This window comes from Mesoplodon mirus, assembly GCF_964341445.2.
Source record: "Mesoplodon mirus genome assembly, chromosome: 14".
Lineage (NCBI taxonomy): Eukaryota > Metazoa > Chordata > Mammalia > Artiodactyla > Ziphiidae > Mesoplodon > Mesoplodon mirus.
Window position 1 is genome coordinate 62769633 of NC_138990.1, and position 23040 is coordinate 62792672.

A 23040-nucleotide genomic window follows, 5' to 3' on the forward strand; every position below is an offset into this window, starting at 1 on the left:
TCTTCCCTTCACAAATAGCCTCACCTTGAGGTGTTTCAAGAGACAGATCTCTTAATGCATTTCAAATCAGGTTAGAGTGGCAAAAATCCAATTTTCATACAACTTCTTGAAGGAAGATGGGAATTTGGCTCGAGCCTGGATCAGAGTTAAAGAAGGGGCAAGGCAGGGGCCTGGGGGTGGGGAAATGAGGCAAGAGAGGGCGTTGAGGGTGGGGGGCAAAGCTGGGTGCCCTCACTGAGAGACGTGGAGAGAGGCTGGCAACAGCTCTGTGAAGTTGGTGAGACAGACAGGTGGGTCCTGGGGATCGGAGCCAACTGGAGAGGGGAAGAGGATGAGCGAGCATCCTTAGTTGCCATGGTGACAAAGGAATACGGAAAGGGGCGGAAAGAGTGAGGGGGGAATCTCGGAGAAGAGCTATATTGTGCTGCTACAACCAGCTCTCTCCTCTCCACCCAGGACCCCTGCCTATGACTCCCTGGGCCCTCTGCCACCTACCCCACCTGACTCCATTCATCCCCGGCATGGATAAAGTACTATGAAATTACGTCAAGGACATTTAGATCCTATACATGGGTGGTCTGGACACATACCTACTTACGGTGCATCTGGGTCTCCAAAAGGTCTCTTGAATTCAAAAATATTTTCTCCACTGTCCTGCTATATAAAGCTTACAATTCTACTATTAGGGCAAAATTTCCTGGACTAAGTATTTGTTCATGTTCAATTACAAACCCTCCTTAGGAACAGTAATATCTTGGATATTAACTTCTAGAATCTCATAAATTAATTTATCACATGTAGCAGGGATCTCAGCTTCAGCCTAGGAATGTCCACTACTAGGATTCAGGCATTTCTAAACATGTATGATAAATTAGTAGGGCAGACCCCAGACAGGCCAGTTCATAGGATGGTTCCAGTGACATCTGCTATGTGTGTTCAATGTTCATTTCCCCTTGATTTTCTTTTGGGGAACTCCCTGTTCCTCAATGTTTGTCCATGAGGTTCAAGTGGGCTGACTTCCAATCGAAGGTGGACCCAAGACCCAGACCTAGCCAATCAGAGCATTCCATCTCCTGGCCAAGTGATTGGTTCTGGTGTGGACACATGACCCAAGCCTAACCAATGAGTCTCAGACTTAGGACTTTTGCTGGAACTCCTGGGAAAGACAAACTCTCCACTGGGTACTAAGCAAGCAGAATAAATGTCCAGAGCTACTGGAGGCTGTCTTGTTCCACTTGGGGAAGGCCTCACTGAGAATAAAGCTGACGTGAAGAAAAGCAAAGCCAAGAAGAGATGAGAAGACTCAGGGAAGGAGAGGGAGGGAGGGAGGAGAAGGAGAGAGAGTGAGTCCTTGTTGGCATGATTTGAGCCCCTGGATCCACCTGAAACAGAGACATCCCTAAGCTTTTCAGTTGCTATTAACTTAGATTTAAATTGTGTTTCTGTCAGTTGGAACCAAGAGTTCTGAATCATGCAAGGGCCTTCCCATTTGGCTAAGGAGAAGAGGATTACATGAGTTGGAACGTGGGCTCAGCAATAGCTAATGGAGGTGATTTGGCCCCTGTTCCCAGCCTGGCCTCTGGAGAAAGCCGTGGGGATGAACCTAAACAAGGGAGTGTGGAGCTATTAGAGCATACATGAGAACCCACATGTGGAAAGGGAGCCATTTCTCCACTTCTGGAGGGAAAACAGCCCTGCTCTGGCCCCATGAGGGGTTGAGGTATTGATGTCTGTGCCAAGGGAAATGGTGGTAGGACCTTGCTGAGAGGGGATGCCAGTGGGAAACCACAGACAAGCATAGTCTGTACACTCACAAAAGGCTCCATGAAAAGACCATGAAAGGTCTGGAAGCAACCCAAGTGTCCATCAACTGATGGGTGGATAACTACCGTGTGAGAGAGCCATACAATGGAATATTATTTGGCAATAAAAAGGAATGAAGGGACTTCCCTGGTGGCGCAGTGGTTAAGAATCCGCCTGCCAGTGCAGGGGACACGGGTTCGAGCCCTGGTCCGGGAAGATCCCACATGCTGCGGAGCAACTAGGCATGTGCGCTACAACGACTGAGATTGTGCTCTAGAGCCCACAAGCCACAACTACTGAGCCCACGGGCCTAGAGCTCGTGCTCCGCAACAAGAGGAGCCACCACAATGAGTAGCCCCCGCTCACCGCAAGTAGAGAAAGCCCACACGCAGCAATGAAGACCCAACGCAGCCAAAAATAAATAAATAAATAAAATTTATTTTTTAAAAAAGGAATGGAGCATTGATCCATGCTACCACATGGTTGAACCCTGAAAACATCATGCTAAGTAAAATAAACCAATCACAAAGGACTACATATTTTATAATTCCATTCATATGAAATGTCCAGAATACGCAAATCTCTAGAGACAGATTAGTGGTTGCTTAGGGCTAGGGGAACAGAGGGATTGGGGGATGAGAGCTAGGGGTGCACAGTTTCCTTTAGGGTGATGAAATGTCCTAAAATTAAATGTGGTGATGGCTGCAAAACCTGAATATGCTAAAAGCCATCTAATTGCACACTTTAAATGGGGAAATTGTATGGTATATAAATTATATCTCAATAAAGCTGTTACCCTCCAAAATGGCTCTTGAGGTACCTGCCCAGTCTGCGTGTGGCAGGGGTAGGGGTGGGGGGTTGGCCTCCAGGAGGCCCAGGGCACATGATGTAGCTCCTGCTACTCTGGGAGAGAGTGTGCCCTTCGATCCGATAAGAGAGACCTCACTCTGGGCCAGCACTTTAAGAGGGCTCCCCTCTGATTCTTATCTGGTCTCACCCCTCCCCACAGGGTAAAAAGTCTGTAGGGCCAAGTGGACGTGCCCACCACACTCACACCTCCCAAGAACATACCCTAGGCATATAGGACTAAGGAACTCCTTGCCCAGAAGGTCCCAAACCTGTTTCTCCAGCCTGCAGTCAGTCCTCTTCCCCACGTCCATCCTCCCTCCACAGGGTAGACTGAAATGGTGGTGAGCATAGAAGAGGTGTGATTGGAACCTGAATATGTAGGCTGGATGCCCACATCAGGCCCTTCCAAGGGTGAGGCAGAGCTGGGGGGTGAAGGAGAAGGGGACAGGCCATGGGCCAGGAGTGCAGGGGGGCGGGGCGGGGGCCAGGTCTCCCCCAAACCACCATGTTCCAGCATGGGGATCAGAGGAATAGGAGCATTCTCAATTCAAACTTGACCTTCTAGGTCATCATGAAGATATATTTTTCAAGATAGGAAGCTGGAACACTGAACAGTTTGTTAGCTCGCTTTACAGGTGTAAGATACGTAAACACGTGGCTTGTGGACCTCCCTTTGTCCTCGTGCTCTGGACCCTCTCAAATATAAAGATCTGATGCTGAGAGATGCTACACTTGAGAGAAATCTATCAGAGCTTTTCTTTCTAATGAATCCTGCTGTGGGGTTTCCCAGGTTGCATTTACTGATTTAGGAAACAGTTCATAGATTCTTCACTCCAGGCTAAAGAGAAAGCTGACACTTGGCTGCCCACAACCTTGAAGTTTAATGATTTCTCTCAACGTCTCCTCAGCTTAGCCCATGGCTTAGGCACGTAGTGAGGGGTAGGCTGGAGACTGGGTGGCTCCCTGAGCCATTCTAAGGAATCCGTGTCTGTCTGGCTCTCTTGTCTTCAGTCTTGCTGTTGTTGTTGCTTTAGGATATAATGTAACAGAGTCCAACTGGCAAGGAATTCTAGCAGAGGCTCATGGGAAACATCTGAGAGCAGGGCTGGGGCAGGCCAGAGAGCATCTCTTCATGCTTCCTCTGTATCTTCCTGATGGACAAAAACTCTGGGGGATCCTGTGCTAGTGCCTTTAGGGCACAGACCTGCAAGACACACGGTCTCTGCCCTCCAAGAAGTTACCATCTGGTTGCAAAATAACACTGACACTGATCATTAAAACACAATATAAAAACCCCCAAATATAACTTAGGGTGTGACATAAAGCGTTTTCCAGACTTGAGATCATCTCGTCCAGAGTTTCTCCTCGGCACTGTTGACACTCTGGGCCACATTATTCTTTGCTTGGAGAGAGGGGGAGCTGTCCTGTGCACTGTAGGGTAGTTAGCAGCATTCCTGGCCTCTACTCTCTAGATGCCAGTAACAGGCTCACGGCCCCAGGTGTGACAATGAAAAATATCTCCAGACACTGCCAAATGTCCTGTGGGGGTCAAAACTGCCCCCAGTTGAGGACCATTGCTCTAGTATAAATACCCCTCCATCATTTCCAGTATAATTAATGTCTATAGACAGGGAATTGCAGGAAGCCACATGATGGGGAGATGATCGTGGGCTGGAGGAGCCTGGTTCTTGGAGGAGAAGGCAGCACCTGAGGCCGTCCTCAAAGGGTGGGTAGGGTTTGGTGACTCCAGCTAGAAGGACAGCACTCCAAGAGGGGAGACAGTATGCTCGAAGACAGAGAGGCTAGAACAAGCAGCGTGCCCCACATGGTTATGAGGTTGTGCAATGCCAAAAGGTGCCCAGTCGAGGGGACAAGTGGGCACTGAAATGCGGCCCACCCTCGCCCGGCCAAGCCATGCCCCTTGGCACTGGGCTGCATCGGTCCACAGGAAGGGGAGAGATTTTCTTAGTACAGAGGTGTCTTGTGAGCCCCACCTCATATGCTCACGGTGCTGTACTGCCCAAAGAAGGCCTTTTTCTAATGACAAAAGTGCCACAGCAGCAAGCCAAGACCCCACGAATGAGCACACCCTGGGATGGAGAGGATAGAGAGCCAGCAAAGTAGCCAGCCCTCTGTCAGGGACGGATGGAGACTCTAGCTTTCTCGGGCCCTCGATGGTCCCACTATGCTCCTCTCCACTCTGATTTCTCTGTGTGGAGCCCCCCAGCCCCCCTGCTCTGCAGAGGCCCCACATGGAAGAATAAGAAGGAAGATCTTTCAAGAGCTCAAAGTAGGTTGAATCAAAAGGAGAAGGAGGGGCTTCCCTGGTGGCGCAGTGGTTGGGAGTCCGCCTGCCGATGCAGGGGACAGGGGTTCGTGCCCCGGGCCGGGAGGATCCCACAGGCCACGGAGCGGCTGGGCCTGTGAGCCATGGCCGCTGAGCCTGCATGTCCGGAGCCTGTGCTCTGGAACGGGAGAGGCCACAACAGTGAGAGGCCCGTGTACAGCAAAAAAAAAAAAAAAAAAAAAAGGAGAAGGAAAGCTCTAAGAGTCTGGGTCTGAGACAGACAGCAGCCAGTGTGGCTGGCTCAGATCCTTGCTGTTTCCATCCCCTCCTCAGAAAGACCCTACAGAGAGGTGGTCACCCCTCAGGGAGGTCGCCTCTGCCCAGGGCACCTTTCCTCCTACAAAGAGACCTTCAGACCCTGCAGGGACCCCTCGCCCCATCACCTTCCCTTTCTTTGCTCATCCATCCAGCAATGGACCAGCACAAACTAAGGTACAGGTGCTCTTGGGAATACATGAAGACCCTCCAAAGGGTACGTACTTCGGTGTAAGTCATTTTAGGAGCCTCACATGACGAGTCCTCAACTTCCACAAGCGCTCTCTTACACAGCTGTCCTGTCTGAGCACATGGACGAGGGATGCTGCTTGTTCTCCCTCTTGCTTCGCTTGCACAATCACCCTTCTCCCACTTCCCAAAAGAAAGGCACACTACTTACCTGTCCCAAGTCTTCCCACAGTGCATTGGCTTAGGGAAAAATGTATGGTGCAATGAAAGGACAGTCTAAATGCCAGCATCCATGTGGAGAAAAGGGGTGACTAATGACTGGGCAAATCAACTAGCTTCCAATTCTCTGCTCTCATTCAAAGTGAAGGAGAATCTATTCTTGTTGTCAGCTGATAGGTTTTTAATGATCTACCCATATGATCTTTGAGATTAACTCAAAAGAAGTTTATAAAACTGAGCGACATTGCTACAACAAAACTCCTTACATTCCTTTGTACTTATGTATGTGAAAAGATTTCTGAGCTCAGCTCTTGCACCTATTTAAAAAACAAAACAAAATAAATAGAATTAATACCGAACCTTGACCCCTTCTAGCGATGAGTAATATTCATCCATGGATATATGAACTAATTGGGGTAGGGAAAAAAAGCTTCTTCTCATTAAGAGATGTATTTTCAATTAATCTTTATTTTTTATGCTTCCTTAGTAGCTATTAGATTTTCTAATAGCATTTGTTTTGATTTAACTGTATATTAGTTGTCATGGTACAAATCCAGACAAAATATTCTCTAACATTTAGAATCTATGGTCACAAGAAATTTTAAAAATAAATTCATTTTATATGCATAGCTTGGTTGGAGAGAAGTATGATAGGGTGATGCATAAAAGATATACAATCATAAAAATGTATTAGGATAAAATTCTGTAGGGAAAGTAGAAGGAAATATAAATTCAAGGAGGAAAAAGAGATGAAATTTTTCCAACTGTTAAGGCAGAATTTCATGTATTTTTTTAAAAGGATTACAGTGGGTATCCAATCACTATAGTATTTCATTTAGAAACATTTCTCAGAGTACTGCAACACTTATATCTTTAAATGTCAATATTTGCGTACACCAGAAAGTACACCCTATGTAACTGTTTAAACTATGGAAAAATTTTGTGTGTTGGCTCCTAAAAATGTGCAAAGGGGTACGCATATTTTCAAAAAAATTTTTTGGAGTCTACAAGAAAAACATTTAGAGCACCACGTCACAGAGCTTGGCTCTTGCCTGCAAGGGGAGGGCCTACAATGAATGCAAAATCAGCACCTTTGAAGATTCCTTAAAGCTTGAGGGACCTGAGGGCACCCTTAAAGCGTTGCCGTGGGGGGTGAGGGCTCTCACTATTGTGAAACTGGGCCAAGGAGTTCCCCCTTCGTCCTGTCAATACCTTCCTCCCTCGTCTTTCTCTTCTCACTTGTTTTATTTGCAGCTTTCCTCCAAAATCCACTACAGATGCCCTGTCAGGTCAGTGTGAGATCTGTTCTGCTTTGTTGTGTCCCACCTCACCGGTCCTTTCTCCCAGAAGCCTTCGGGTGGGCAGTGTCCCCACCCACCCCCACCCCCAGCCTCGCTGGCCGCAGTCTAATACCCCATGTACACGCGCGGCACCCACTGCTTCCTCCAGTTTTCTCTTGCTTTGGGCTAGTCCTCACTTCCCAGCTAAGCCATAAGTTTTCTCATCTGTGTCTCCAAACCTCTCTTCTCAGCAGTAAGAGGCGGATAAAAGAATTAAGCGCGATGAAATTTGAACAGCGCCTGGCACCAAGCCTGGCCCGCAGCCAGAACCTGGCACCCAGCTGCATTCAGCAAATACTTGCTAATCGTGCTGTTGAATTTTCTCGCTGGCCAGTGATTAGGAATTCTGGGCTTCCTAGCGTCCCCCTTCTTCAACCAGGGAACCAAAGAGTTCCCAAATCCCCAGGTCTCCTTTAGATAGCTTGCCAAGTAGGGGTGATAGAAATGCCTTCCCCCTCCCGCCACCGCTGCTGCCGCCTAGTCGGCTCTGGGTGCCCTAGCCCAGGCTGGTGGGGTGAAGGAGGTGGGGGGAGCCGGGAGCTATGAGGTCATACTCGGGTCACGTGACCGCTGCCGCATCTGTCAACTGTGGTACAATTACTAAGCCGGTCGGGGCTAGCGACATTCAAACCAGTGCTCTCTTCCTCCTCCCTCTCCCAGGCTCTGGTCCCTTTCACACCAAGGGACCGTCTCAAAAGTCTAGGACCCTGAAGGCGTTGGCTTCCACATGCTACAATTTAAAGGGCTGGGATAGAAAGAAAGGAGCGGGGGGGGGGGGGGGGGGAGAAAAGAAAGTCCAAGACTGCACTTACTGCTGCTGCAGTTTGAAAACTGTGCTTAAGGTTCTTTAAAATCTTTTTCTGTCAAAGCAATTTGGCATATGTATTACAGAGTCTTTTAAAAATCCTCATACTCTAACCCATTAATTCCAGCTCTAGCATGCTTGTAAGGGAAGTAATCCAAACAGGGGCAAAGGTTTCCGGACACGAAATTCACTGTCTTGTTGTTGAAATTAACAAACTATATAACGAAATTGAATAGATTAGGGTATAAAAGAACGATAAAATATTGTTCAGTTGTTAAAAATGGTGATTTCCAAGAATCTTTCATGACATGGAAGATGTATGAAAAAATGACCACAGTGAGTATTTGCTGAGCACTTCCTATGTGCCAGATATTCTGCTAAGCGCTTTCTATGGATTGATTCTTACAACCTAAGTAGACAGATACTATTATTATCCCTCTTCTAAAAACCGTGGCCTAGAGAAGGAAGCTGCCTAAGGTTGACTAGTTAATAAAGTGTGAAAATTGAGGCTTAGCAGTTATCCAAAGGGTTTACCTAAATAAATGGCAGAGGCAGGATTTGAACTCACAGAATCTGAGTCTGGAGACCAGTCTTTTAACCTCCATGCTCTTAACTCCCTGCCAAGTAGTAACTAGCAAGAAATCAGTATGAACACTGCACACATACCATCAGGCCAGTAATATGTATACACACATGTGCCCCTACACACAATATATGAGTAGCAAGAGTGGAAGGACAGACACCCACATTTTCACACTGGTATCTGTCAGTGGTACAATTACAAGTGATTTAAGTTTTCTTTATACTACTCTAAATCTTTTAAATTAATACAATGTATATGTATTAATTTAACAAGTAGACAAAATATTAAATACAGACTGATTCCACTAGAGAGCCATGTGTTAATTATGGGATTATTTATTATAAGGAAAACTTGAAAGTAGCTCAAGTGTCAATTATAGTTTGAATAGTTAAATGAATTATAAAACATATTAGGTGCAATAATTTGCAGGCAATGAAAATGAAGGATACAAAGATCAAGTGATACCATTATATGAAAAATCAAGGTACAAAATGGTAGGCATATTATGTACAATCATTTGAAAATATTACTGTAAAATATGAAAGAAAGGAGAAAAAGATAACTATATCAGGATGATAAAATTATATGTGATTTTTAAACTTTTCTGAACTTCTATAATGTCTTTTATTTCTTGTATACTAATAAAAATATTTTCATTGAGTTAAGGTTCCATATCAAAATTAGCATGGAGCACATGGGAATCTTTTTTGCCTTTTTAGAATGCTTTCTGTTTTATCTCATTTCATTGACAAAACACCCCAATGAGAATACTGTAGGCACTTTCTTATTCATTAAGAAAAGTTAAGGCACTGAAATGGTGAATGAGTTACTTGGAGTAAACCAGCAAATGCATGGCAACCCCTGGGACTAGAACCCAGGCCTGCAATCTCCTACCCCAGAACTCTGGCCTATAAACCACACCACTTCCTTTCTGTGAAGGGCTGCATGGTGCTGCCTAGAGAATACAAACTACTATTACAAGACTCCAAACTCTGAGATCCAAGTGTATATTCTCTCAGTGAGCAAGAGCCTGGAAGCAGGGAGCATGCATTGCCCTATTTCTGCTCTTTGTCTTCAGAGTGAGAATGTCTAAGGTCCAAGGCTTCCCCCGCCCCTCCAAACCCCTCCACACACACACTCCCTACACACACAGCCAACCATGTCCCCCAAAGCAGGCCACCTGTGAACATGCCTTGCTCTTGGATGGAGAGAGAGACCAGTAGACGTGCAGTGTATCCTCCCCAACACCCTTTAGTGTACAACCTTGCCCACGGCCCCCACAGGAGAAGGATCAGGGGCCCTACAGGCCAGCATGTGTCAAGGGCCAGTCTCAAACTAGGTAGGCACCAGATGAGCAAGCCTAGAAAGAAAGATCAGGACATACGGACAACCAACAGGCACATGAAAAGATGCTCAATGTCACTAAATATTAAAGAAATGTCAATCAAAACTACAGTGAGGTACCACCTCACACCGGTCAGAATGGCCATCGTCAAAATGTCTACAAATAACAAATGCTGGAGAGTGTGTGGAGAAAAGGGAACCCTCCTACAGGATTGGTGAGAATGTAAGTTGATGCAGCCACTATGGAGAACAGTATGGAGGTTCCTTAAAAAACTAAAAATAGAGCTACCATATGATTCAGCAATGCCTTGCCTGGGCATATATCCAGAAAAGACTAAAACTCTAATTCGAAAGATATGTGCACCCCAATGTTCATAGCAGCACTATTTACAATAGCCAAGACATGGAAGCAACCTAAGTGTCCATCAACAGATGAATGGGTAAGAGATGTAGTGTGTGTGTGTGTGTGTGTGTGTGTGTGTGTGTGTGTGTACACACACACAATGGAATATAAGCCATAAAAATGAATGAAATAATGCCATTTGCAGCAACATGGATGGACCTAGAGATTATACTAAGTGAAGTAAGTCAGACAGAAAAAGACAAATATCATATGGTACAAGTGAATTTATTTACAAAACAGAAATAGACTCACAGACATAAAAAACAAACATATGGCTACCAAAGGGGAAAGGGGGGATAGGGATAAATTAGGAGTTTGGGATTAACATATACATACTGCTATATATAAAATAGGTAAACAACAAGGACCTACTGTATAGCACAGGGAACTATACTCAGTATCTTGTAATAATCTGTAACAGAAAAGAATCTGAAAAAGGAAATATATATGTATATATTACATACATATATATAATACTGAATCACCTTGCTGTATACCTGAAACTAACACATTGTAAATCAACTATACTTCAATCAAAAAAAGAGAGAGAGATCAGAAGAGGTCAAGTGTCAGCAACAGTGGGTGAAGCCAGCAGTGGGGAGCTGGGGGGCTGAGGAACCCCAAGGAACTGGGTCATCAGGCCCTGGTCCCTCATTTAACAGAAGGAGATGTGACTTGCCAGGGTCACACAACAGCCAGACAGAGTAGAAGTAAACCCAATCCAAAGCCCAAAGGAACCAGTCAAAGGCCAGGCCCAAACTCTACAGAGCCAGGCTTCATTCATTCATTCAAGATATAACCACTGCCATTCCTGCTTACCAGATCTTCCTGATGTCATGGGTCCAGAGCCAGTACCCTGTCCCCAATCCACCCCCTTCCCGGGGGATCAGGTGACTCCCACGACTCAAGAAGAAAAAGAAGTCACAAGCAGGAGAAGCTACGCCTCCAGAGAAACAAATCCAAACTCCAAAGCATGGAAAACAAACCAATGGGCTGAGTCCAGGGGCATGACAAGTCCAAGGATTCCAGAGCCCAGCGAGGAAAGCTTCCAGGAGGAGGAGTCAGGAAGAGGTATGACTTGAGTGGTTCAGAAGGATAGATGTGCTATAAAGAGCTAAAAGAAAACCAAAAGATTCCATAGGTATGGTAATGCACAAGAAGTTAAGAGGGGGAGGGAAGCCTAGGTTTACAAATCCTGATGGCAGGGGAGGGTCCCTAGTAAGAAGAAAGGGAGGTGGAAGTGCTTGGATAGGGTAATTTCTGTAAACAGTACATTTAAGTGTTTGTCCTCAACTTGGAGTGGAAGCATGGGATACCTGAATATTAGCAGTTCCTGCTACCGAAGACAAAGGTAAAGGTAATGGTACTTTCTGTCAGGAAAAGGGATGCCATTGGCCCCAAATGCTATTTACAAAGGGCTTTTCAGGAAAAAAAAAAAAAAAAAGTCTTGCCTATAAAGAGACCTGTCCATTAATCTGAGCTGATGATGACTGGGTGTTTGTTTTCCTGTTTCCATGGGATCTGTGGGGTTTCTTTTGAGCAAAGGAGAGGGGCAAATGCTGTGTTGGGGACCTAACAGAGAAGCAGGGACACAGTAAAATGAGGTCATGTCCCTTCCATGCTTGCAAGCCCTAAGTGGCTTCCCACTGTACTTAGAATAAACTCAGATCCCTTTAAGTGCCGCCCACAGGACTCCTGGGATCTGGCCCTGCCCCTTCTGCCTCACCTTCACTCGCTTGGTGAAGCCCCACTGACCTCCTCTCTGCTCCTCAAGCCAGCAGAGCTTTCTCTGCCTGGTGCCTCACACTGGGGTTCCCTCTGCTCAGAAAGTCCTTCCCTTCCGTCCCCTTCCCCCCACCCTGCTGTTTGCACGGATGCCTCCTTCTCCTGCCTTAGGTGCACAGGGCCCTACCTGAGCAGAGGCCGCCAAAGGCCTCCCTGCCCATAACCTTTTACTTCTCCATAGCACTTAGATCAACCGAAGTCACCAGCTGTCTACTTGCTCCGTGTAGCGAGTGTCCCCTCCTGAGCCCTCAGCCCTCTCACTTGTGCCCACCATCCCCATCAGCAGGTTCCTTTGTAAAAGCTGGGGTCTTAACTGCCCTGTTCACTGAAAGGGATGCGGTGCCAGGCAGAGCGCCTGACATTGGTAACCAGCCAGTAAATATTTGTGGAATGAATGAATGAATAAGAGGTCTGCTGATGTGAATGTAACTGAGTGAAAACCCAGAGCTCAAATTCCAAAGGAGAACATCAGAATCTTCACACACTCCCTATTGCTTCCCTTTCTCCAATTAAGCCCCAGGGCAACTGGCTTCCACTTTCTCCTCTCCTCCCTCCCTCCCTCTCTTCTTTCTTTTACAGAGGTTCACGAGCACCTGCTCTGGCAGGTACTGTGTGGTGGGCCCACCTTCCCACCCACTCTGCTCCCCAACATGCCCCCGGGGCCCTGACCTCATCCAGGACCCCAGTCTATCCCTGGACCCCCTCAAGTCACATCCCTTATACAGTCACCCCCCGGTTCCTCTTCTCTGTAGACCTTCATTGTGACTGAGCCCTGAGGACAGAACATCCTGGGAAAGAGAAATGAAGGATTCTCCAAGGAACCAGCTATAGCCATGTATCTGCTAACATATTTGTCCTGCTGGGAGCCAAAGTTTTGGAGCTTTTATACATTAAGTTTTTCATAAAAATGAATGACAACAACCCAGTCTTATCAGATTTTTTGTTTGCAATCCCATGGGTCTTATTAGCTGGCTATGACCCAGGACTGCTTCCTTTCTTCCTTTGAGCCTCAGATTCAAATGAACATTTGGCTTTCAAGATCCCTTCAAGTTTTAAATTTTGTTTGATCTTGGGGCTGTGAATCCACTCAGGCTTGGTAACAGCCAGGAGTCATCAAACATCACCCTCTCTGGGCTCATCTCCCAGTGACAAAAAAAAACATGTGCCCGATTCCATCACTCCACGGGTGTGCAGGAGGAGGTGGTGAGCTGGGCCAAGGGTCTGCCAAGACTCTGTCTGAGCTGGGGATCCCTTCTGCTGCGTCTGCGGAGAGAATGGAGTAGCCTGCCTTCCAGTGAAAGGGGTCCCGTCCTGCAGGAAAGGGCCACGGGGCGAGCTGTGAGGTTGTGTGGGAAAGCTGGGGGGTTGTGAGAAAGTGAGGGTTTATCATGCTTTAGAACAGAGCGTAGGAAGGTGAGGGTGGGAGGAGAGATTCAGCCTTTCCTAGTGTTGTCAATGACGAGGCATGATGTCAGAAACGAGGTAATGAACTGGGAGGGTACAGTGAAGGAGACAGGGGAGGGCAGAGGAAGGGGGCAAAGACTTGAGTATCCCCCTGGAGAGTTCAGTGAGGGGCTGCACTGGTTCCCAGAGCCATGCGGGTTGGGGTTGGCCCAGCATAGGTCTGCTGACCCCCTTCCAGGGATCTTGGGACCCTAGGGATAGAGAGGAAGCCCTGCAGCATCTTCTGAGGTTCTAGCGTGTGCTCAAAGTATCCTTTCCATTTCTGGCTCTCCAGGCAGCTCAGGATCGGAATTAAATCTACGCTCTCCCTCCACCAACTTATCTTTGCCGACAGCCTTCCTGCAGGGGGGCAGGGGGGCTGGCCTTAGTGAGGGGCAGGGCCTGGCTGCCTGAGGTTCAGTCTCCCCCAGCCCTCCCCAGGCAGGGAGTGAGCCTGCAGAAGCAGCCTCGCCATAAGCACTGCCTGGGTCTGTGTCAGCAGCAAACAGCTTCCCTCGCACCTCGGGAGGAAGTGTTAATGAGGAGAGCGGTGGGGAAGGGTTGTGCCTGCCTGCGGTTGTAACAGTTTGCTCCTTTTGGCTCCTGGGGACTGAGGAACTTACACAAGGAACACGCCTTCTTCTAATAAAGAATGTGTGTACGTTTGTACCAGACAACTAACATAAAGGGCCCAGTGCAAACATTTCTAAAGCAAAGATCCCGACAGGACTGCAGCTGCCAGAAGGGACAGGATGGTGACTAGCAGCCTACGCCACAGGTCTAGGGTGGCACTGGGAGCTACAGAAAGGTGAGGGCTAAGATTTGCCTCTCCATGGCTGAGGCCCCTAAGGACGACCCAGCCCATCCACAGCCCCCTGCCTTCACACCCAGGTCCAAAGCAAACCCCCTCCCGTTTGTTTCCCAGGGAGGGAAAGGATCCAAGAAGCCCCGACTGAAGTGAGTCCTGCTTGAGTTCAGGCTCTACCCATCTGCAGCCTTCCCCCCAGGAGCAGTAGAGAGGGATTTTCTTGTCAAGAACCATCGCTGGGTTACAGGGCAGGCGTCCGTCCCCTGGTCCTCACCTCACATAATTGCCCTTTTCTATGGCACAATCCATGGTTGAAGAGAAAGCCTCCATCCAGAAACCAGAGCCAGGCCGGGAATGAAGAATGTAACAAACATAAATGTCTGTTCAGACCCTACTATGTGCACACTCAGCGTCAGCACTAAAAGAACAAGGCAGCAGGGACCACAGAGAAGAATGAAGACACAGTCCCTACCAACAAAGATCTGTGTCGAAAAAGATGGGCCGAGTAGACAAAGCAGCTGGCAGGAAATAACGGCAATGCATGGAAAGTCCTCATCAACAGGGGCTGCGGTCCTGGTAGCCAGGGGCTAGGAGGGCAGGCTTGGTTCACCACCAGTTTTTGTTTTGCTGAGGGGACATTGTGAGGGTGGAGACTGGAACCCACGGGGTTGAGAGGCCGAGGAGAAGGAGGCTGGGGAGAAAGAGTATCCGGCAGCTCTGGGAGAGAGACAAGTTTGGGAAAACAGAGAGGTGTTGAAGTGCGACTGGGGGAAATTTTGTCCCACATGTACTATGTAAAGCTCTCCTCAACTTCCCAAAAAACCTTTCATTAAAACTGTTTTGCAGGGGAGATGAATTAATGTCAATTTGGGAGACATGAATTATTGTCGGGGGCCCCAATAACGGATTGAGGCCAGCTCAGAGGGCCAGACCTGGGGTGGACCAGGGGGCTAGACACTCCTGGGATATACAGCTTGAAGTGGGGTTCAAGTTCCCAGAATGGGAGGTGGCTGGGGGCTCAGGCAAGTGGGAAGGGAATGCTTTGCTGGGCCTGGAATGATGGCTGGGAGAGAAGGGGGGGGACTCTGACGGGGAGTCCAGGGGGGCTTGTAAGATGGTGTGAAACTGTGATGGAAAGCCTCAAGCCCTGGACAAGTGAAAGGATTTATTGAGGTGGAAGGCAGGGAGGTGGGAGCGGATAGGACACAGGTCACTGATTCTGATCTCTTCTGGCCTGTGTATCAAAGAATTTGACCTACCTCACCAAAAAGCTGGGGAGACTGTCATCTCTCACCTGGGCTGATAAACAGTTCCCCAACCGGGCTCCTGCCTGCAGTCTCTCCCACCCTCCAATGTGTCCTCCACATACAGTGGCACTAGAATAATCTTTTAAAAGTCCAGCTCTCAGGGACTTCCCTGGCGGTCCAGTGGTTAAGACTCCATGCTTCCAGTGCAGGAGGTGTGGGTTCGATCCCTGGCTGGGGAACTAAGATCCCGCATGCTGTGTGGTGCGGCCACAAAACTTAAAAATAAATAAATAAAGTCCTTCAATGACCCTGCATCACCTACACCCCACCCCCAAACACACATCAGATTTCATCTAATTCCTGAGCAGGGCAGGAAGCACACGTAATCAGGCTTTGTCCATCTTTCCAGCCTCATCCATGTCACTTCCCTTCACCCCTCACACTTCATCACACTGAACTACACACAGGTCCTCAAACACAACTTGCTTTTTCACACCTCAGGGCCTTTGCATATGCTCTCCCCACCCCATCCCCCACCTCTGCCTGAAGTTCTTTCCCCAGCTCAACTGCCAACACCCCGGAGCGTTCTGTGAACCTCTCTCTCTACCTGCTACTGTATTTCCACAGTACGCTGAATACAGCACTTCCACGCTGTATCATCACCATGTTATCATCTGTGTATGTGTCTATAATTAGTGAAAGGACAGGACCAGATGGTATTCTTTGCAGCCCAGGAGCTAGCACAGCACCTAGCTCATTGCTGGCATTCAGAAATTTTTCAACGAATGAGTCAATTCACAACTCAAAAGGGCCCACAAAGAAGACACCCTTTAAGGAGTCTGTCCAGCTGACAAGGACCCCCTTTTCTCTTAGAACTGCCCAGACACCAACTGAACTGTAGGTGGACATCTAATCTGAACTGGGCCAAATGGATTCCTTCTAAGAAAAGAGGAACTGACTCCAAGAAAAACAAATTTGTTTCTGGAACTACAACATGTAAACTCGGGACCATGCAAACTCCACCGTTGAAAATGGACAGTAGAGGACTTCGCTGGTGGTGCAAGAATCCGCCTGCCAATGCAGGGGACATGGGTTCAATCCCTGGTCCGTGAAGATCCCACATGCTGCGGAGCAACTAAGCCCATGTGCCGCAACTCCTGAGCCCAGGTGCCGCAACTCCTGAGCCCACGTGCCACAACTACTGAAGCCCACGTGCTATAGGGCCTGTGTGCCACAACTACTGAGCCCGCGTGCTGCAACTTCTGAAGCCCGTGCACCTAGAACCCGTGCTCCACACTAAGAGACGCCACCACAGTGAGAAGCCTGCACACCGCAAAGAAGAGTAGCCCCCGCTCGCCGCAACTAGAGAAAGCCTGTGTGCAGCAACAAAGACCCAATGCAGCCAAAAAAAAAAAAGATAAAATAAAAAAATAGAGTATCAGTCCTTACGTTTAAAAAATAATTATAATAAAAAAATAAAATGGACAGTAGAAAAAGTCACTGCTTAAAAAAGAAAATGAGCTAGCCATCTAGAGGACTTCAGAAAGCTTTCTGATGCCCAGTTCCAGCCCTCCCCTGAGACCATGACAGATTCCTGTCCCGAGCTTCTATGAGACACCCCTGTTTACTAATAACCTGCCTCCTACTCTGTGTTTGAGCTTCATGGGATTTCTGTTCCTTATAAATTCCTGACCACACAAGCCAACCTTTGCCCTTGGCAGAGTTGCCTGGGGATTCTTTTTTTCAAAAAACTTCTATTTTAATACATAAATCACACTCAGGCATAAATTAGACTTAAAATCACCATACACATGCAGAACCAGCTACATAATTTATGGGGCCCAGTGTAAAATGAAACTGTGGAATCCTTTGTTCAAAAAGTACAGTTAAAGGTACTAAAATACTTATAAAGCTTTTTCTTTTCTTCTGCAGTCTCTCTTTTGGCTTGTCATGGTGTTTATTTGCTATTTAATGTCTAAGTAAATAAAAATTCAATATAAAATCCTTAGCATGAATTTTATCATTTATCTTTATATTGTGCAATGCCCATATAAGAGAATCACCACAATGACTGTATTTCTTGGCTTCTCCCAGAAGATGCATCCAGCTGGTCACAAGAGATGAGCCCAAGTCCCCCCACAGACACTGAGTTGTCTAATGCAGAACTCCATCAGGCACAGGATACTTTACAGGGCAAGTGCAGACCCTTATAAGCTCCTGAAGATCCCTCCCCTAGACTCAGGCCCAGCAACCTTGACAGCTGCTGGGCCCTCCTTCCCACCAGCCCCCAGATCTATGTGTTGTACTGAGGCCAGGGTCAGGGAAGCCAAGCCAGGTATCTCCCATTCCAATAGGCTGGCTGATCCAATCCACAGGAGACAGGTGAACCCCAGGGTCTTTAAACCTCCACACTGAGATGTGCCCAGTATCTGGTGGGTGAGAGACCCACGCTCACCAAGTCACCTGCTGAATGTGCCATGGAGCTGCCAACCTGAGCAGAGATGGCCACCATTATGCCCAGCCCTAAGATTCTACGGAGCATACAGACCCTCCCCGCATGCACACTGGGCAGAGGGCAGCAATGTGCACTAGTTGAGGTAAGGGAAGGCAGGGCCTTGGAGCACCAGGGTGCTGGGAAGTGGGTGGTCAAGAACCCATCCCAGGGAGATGGGTAGGCTTTGGGAATTAGTACTACGTGTGAGCCAAGGTCCAAGTCCCTGACACATGCTCCAAAGTCCCACTGGACCTCACTTATAAAGCACACATGCAAAAATAAAATTAAGAATTTCCAGACAGTGGTTATAAAGTATTAGACCCCCAAGTCCCAGGCTCTTCTGACATGAAGCTCTGTGTGACTGCACTCACCATACGCCCATGAAGTTGACCCTCTACACATGAAAAAGAGTTCTAGACCTTATTAAATAACATAAGAACAAGAAGCTGAGACAAAAGAAGAAAAACAAACTTCACATACATATTAAAGAGCTTTAGAACACCCAGACCCCTAGGTCAAGAATACCATTCACATCTCAGTTGGAGGACGAGCTAAAGAACAGAAGTCTCTACTCCCTTCAACCCAGACTGTAGAACTGACAAGAAGCTGTAATATGTATAGATAAATTGGAAATAGTTGCTAAGCACTAAGTCAGGCTTTATTCCAAAGTATAATGCCTTTAGCTAGTCAAAGGGTATTTCATGAAGATAGACTAATACCAGAGCAAAAAAGAGGAGGAGATATTACTGGTTTCCTTTGTCCTAATAACTCATGCTTTTACAGCTTAGAAGTTCAACATGAGCTTCACTTCCTAGAGGCTTAAAGAACTTCCTGTTGGCACTGGCTCCAAACAAGGCATTTCGTATTTCTGGTATCTTTTGCCGGGATAAGAGATCCAGTTGACTTTCCAGAGTATTGGAAACCATTATTCTCTGATCACCACTGTAGACCTCCACACCTCCAGCCGCATCTGTAGCCAGTTGCATCTTTCTGTCAACTTGGACTTCCACACGTTTGTGGGAGACTGTTGTGTATTGAGGGATGGCTTTTTTCACTGCAGCCTTCACCAGGAGGAGGTCCTGTGGCCTGCAGCGTACAATCACCACAGGCTCCAGCAGTCGGAGCAGACCCTGGAGCACTAGTTTATCCAGCAGCCCATGGTAAAATCCTGGGTCTGCCACAATCCTGCTGAGTCTCAGCTTTGCATCTTTCAGCAACTCTGAGATGAGGTCGTTTCGGGCTCTCAGGACTTTCAGCCTTGCCTGACTCCTCATGGTAGACATCTGGATTTTCTTCTGCTGCTCTATCTGCTTCTCTTTCTTCTCATAATACTCCATAATCTTCAGTCATTGGGTTTGCACAAGGCATCCTTTCTCAATGTTGAACTCTTCCTCAGCCTTGGCATCTATTTCTTCTACCTTCTCATTGGCTTCCTGCTCAGTGAAAGCCATCATGTGCTTAATCTGCTTCTGCACATTGACATCACTCAGGGCCATGGCTGCTCCTGGAAAGGGAGGTGGAGGGAGAACTGGTGGACTCTCTGGTTCTTTTGACTTAGGGCAGTTTCAGGAGTGTCTCCAGAGTTCCACGTTCTGAGCTGTGGAATGCATGAGGGGAGGAAGGATACAGAGTCCAAAGGGAAGGATCATGGAGATCATCTATTCATGAATCATTTGACAGATGAGGAAACTGAAGCCCAGAGAGGGAAAGCAACCTGTCCAAGGTCATACCCTAGTAGAACAGAGACCAAAACCTGGGTTCCCAGAGTTCCATTTCTACTACACTCACCACCTTTTTGTCATCAAATAATAATGAGATGATTAGGGCAGACCTCCAGAAGATTTCTAGTCAGCAATGGCTCAATCACAGATAGCAAGTGGAGAGAATGGAAATGCCAAATTAATACAAAAATGGAAAGTGTAGGCACATTTTGGGTTGGAGAAGGCTGGGGAGAGTCATAAGAAACTTGTGGTTAAACAGGAAGGTTGCCTTGAAGCAAAATCCAGGAAGGCTGCCGTGAAGCAAAAAGATTTTTAGAGCCTTAACTGATACAAAGAGACAGAAAACTCATAGGCAGATAGTGGCATCCTGGAGAGAACTGCAAGGTGGGAGGGGTTGAAGGTAGTCTTTTAACTGGAAGTGGTTTCCAAACCTAGATGTACATATGAATCACCTGGGGGACCTTTCAGAAATACAGCTTTCCAGGCCCCACTCCAGACTACTGAATTAGAATTTCTGCCAGTAGGGTCTGGGAATCCATATCTTAAAAAGACTCCCTGGACCCTCCTATACTGTTGGTGGGAATGTAAATTGGTGCACTCACTATGGAGAACAGTATTGAGGTTCCTCAAAAAATTAAAAATAGAGTTGCCATATGATTCAGCAACCCCACTCCTGGGCATATATCCAGACAAAACTATAATTTGAAAAGATACATGCACCCCAATGTTCATAGCAGCACTATTTACAATAGCCAAGACATGGAAACAACCTAAATGTCCATCGACAGATGAATGGATAAACAAGATGTGGCATATATATACAATGGAATATTACTCAGTCATAAAAAAGAATGAAATAATGCCATTTGCAGCTACATGGATGGACTTAGAGATTACTGCACTAAACGAAGTAAGTCAAAAAGAGAAAGACAAATACCATACGATGTCACTTATATGTGGAATCTAAAATATGACACAAATGAACTTATCTACAAAAAAGAAACAGACTCACAGACATAGAGAACAGACTTGTGTTGCCAAGGGGTAGGAGGTGTGGGGGAGGGTTGGATTGGGAGTTTGGGACTAGCAGATGCAAACTATTATATATAGAATGGATAAACAATTCAGTCCTATTGTATAGCACAGGAAACTATATTCAATATACTGTAATAAACCATAATGGAAAAGAAAAAAAAAAAGACTCACTGGGATGCTTAATGAGCCCAGGAAAATACATGAAAAATACATGAAAAAAATAAGACTAGCAATAAAGAGATGGAATATATTAAAAAGAACCAAACAGAAAATTTGGAGCTAAAGAATACAATAACTGAATTGAAAAATTCACTAGAGGTGTTCAACAACAGATTTGATTATGGAGAAGAAATAAACAGCAAACTCAAAGACAGGCCATTTGAAATTATCTATTATTGTTGGAGAAGCAAATTTTTTTAAAGTGAAGGAAGCCTAAGAGACATACGGAACACCATCAAGTGAATTAATATATGTAATATGGGAGCCCCAGAAGGTGAAGAGACAGAAAGAAAGGAGCAGAAAGCTTATTTGAAGAAATAATGGCTCCAAACTCCCCAAGTCTGAGGAAGGAAAGAGACATCCAGATTCACAAACAAAAATGAGAAAGGAATCAAATCATGTCACTAAAACAAATCAGTGAAACACAAAGACATCAAGAGAGGGGCAAAAAAAGCTACAAAGCAGACAGAAAACAATGAACAAAATGACAATAGCACATCCTTCTTTATACGTAACTATTTTAAATGTAAATTAAACTCCCTAATCAAAAGCTATAGAGTGGCTGAATAAATTAAAAACAAAACAAGATCCAATTATATGCTGTCTACAGGAGACTCACTTTAGGTTTAAGAACACACATAGGCTGAAAGTGAAAGGATGGAGAAAGATATTCTGTGCTAATGGTAACCAAAAGAGAGCAGGAGTGGCCATACTTATATCATATAAAATATATTTTAAGTCAAAAACTGTCATAAAAGAAGGAAATTTTATAATGATAAAAAGGTCAATTCACTAAGAAGATATAGTAACTATAGATATATATGCACTCAACATCAGAGTACCCAAATATATAAAGTAAACATTAACAGAACTGAAGGAAGTAATAGTCAGGAACACAGAAATATTAAGAGATGTCAATATCTCACTTCCAATAATGAATAAACTATCCAGAGAGAAGATCAATAAGGAAACACAGGACTTTAACAATGATATAGATCAAATAGACCTAACAGACGACATAGCAAAATATTCCACCACCAGCAGCAAAACACACATTTTTCTCAAGCACAGTTTTAACACTCTCCAGCATGGATTACATGTTAGGTCACAAACAAAGCCTTAACAAACTTAAGAAGACTGAAATCATACCAAGTATCTTTTCTAACCACAATGGAATTAAGTTAGAAATAAGTAGCAGAAGGAAAAATGGAAAACACAAATATGTAGAAATTAAACAACACTCTCTTGAACAACCAATGGATCAAAGAAGATAACTAAAGGGAAATCAGAAAATATCTTGAGACAAACAAAAATGAAATACACATACCAAAACTTGGGATGCAGGAAAAGCGGTACTAAGAAAAGTTTATAGCTGTAAAAGCCTACATCTAAAAAGAGAGATTTCAAATACACAACTTAACTTTATACATTAAGGAACTAGGAAAAGAAAACTAAGCCCAAAATTAGCAGAAGGAAGGAAATAATAAAAATTAGGGCAGAAATAAATGAAATAGAAAAATGGAAAAGAATCAATGAAACTAAGAGTTAGGTTTTGAAAAGATAAAACTGACAACCTTTAGCTAGACTAAGAAAAAAAAGAAGACTCAAATATATAAAATCATTATACTGATGCCACAGAAATAAAAAGCATTGTAAGAGACCACTCTGAACAACCATAAACCAACAAACTGGAAAACCTAAAAGAAATGGATAAATTCCTAGAAATATACCATGGACCAAGGCTGAACCATGCAGAAATAGAAAATCTGAACATATCTATAACTAGTAAGGAGATTGAACCAGTAATCAAAACCTCCCAACCAAAAAAAAAAAAGCCCAAGACTGGATAGCCTCAAAGGAGAATTCTACAGATTTTTTTTTTTTTTTTTTTTTTTTTTTTTTGCGGTACGCGGGCCTCTCACTGTTGTGGCCTCTCCCATTGAGGAGCACAGGCTCCGGACACGCAGGCTCAGTGGCCATGGCTCATGGGCCCAGCCGCTCCGTGGCATGTGGGATCTTCCCGGACTGGGGCACGAATCCGTGTCCCCTGCATCAGCAGGTGGACTCTCAACCACTGTGCCACCAGGGAAGCCCTCTACAAAAATTTTTTAAAAAATTAATGCCAACTCCTGAGAACTCTTCCAAAAAACT

At 45.8% G+C, this 23040-nt stretch overlaps 1 protein-coding gene across 1 annotated transcript in view; it reads right to left on the bottom strand.

Moving 5' to 3' along the window:
• Window positions 1-16008: 16008 nt before the first annotated feature.
• ATP6V1E2 (ATPase H+ transporting V1 subunit E2) overlaps window positions 16009-23040 on the bottom strand; it is a 28115-nt gene continuing 21083 nt past the window's right edge. The window contains 2 exon segments of the mRNA XM_082643190.1: window positions 16009-19260; window positions 19264-19511. Coding sequence (XP_082499316.1) covers window positions 18676-19260; window positions 19264-19410 — 732 coding nt within the window. The 5' untranslated portion in view covers window positions 19411-19511 and the 3' untranslated portion in view covers window positions 16009-18675.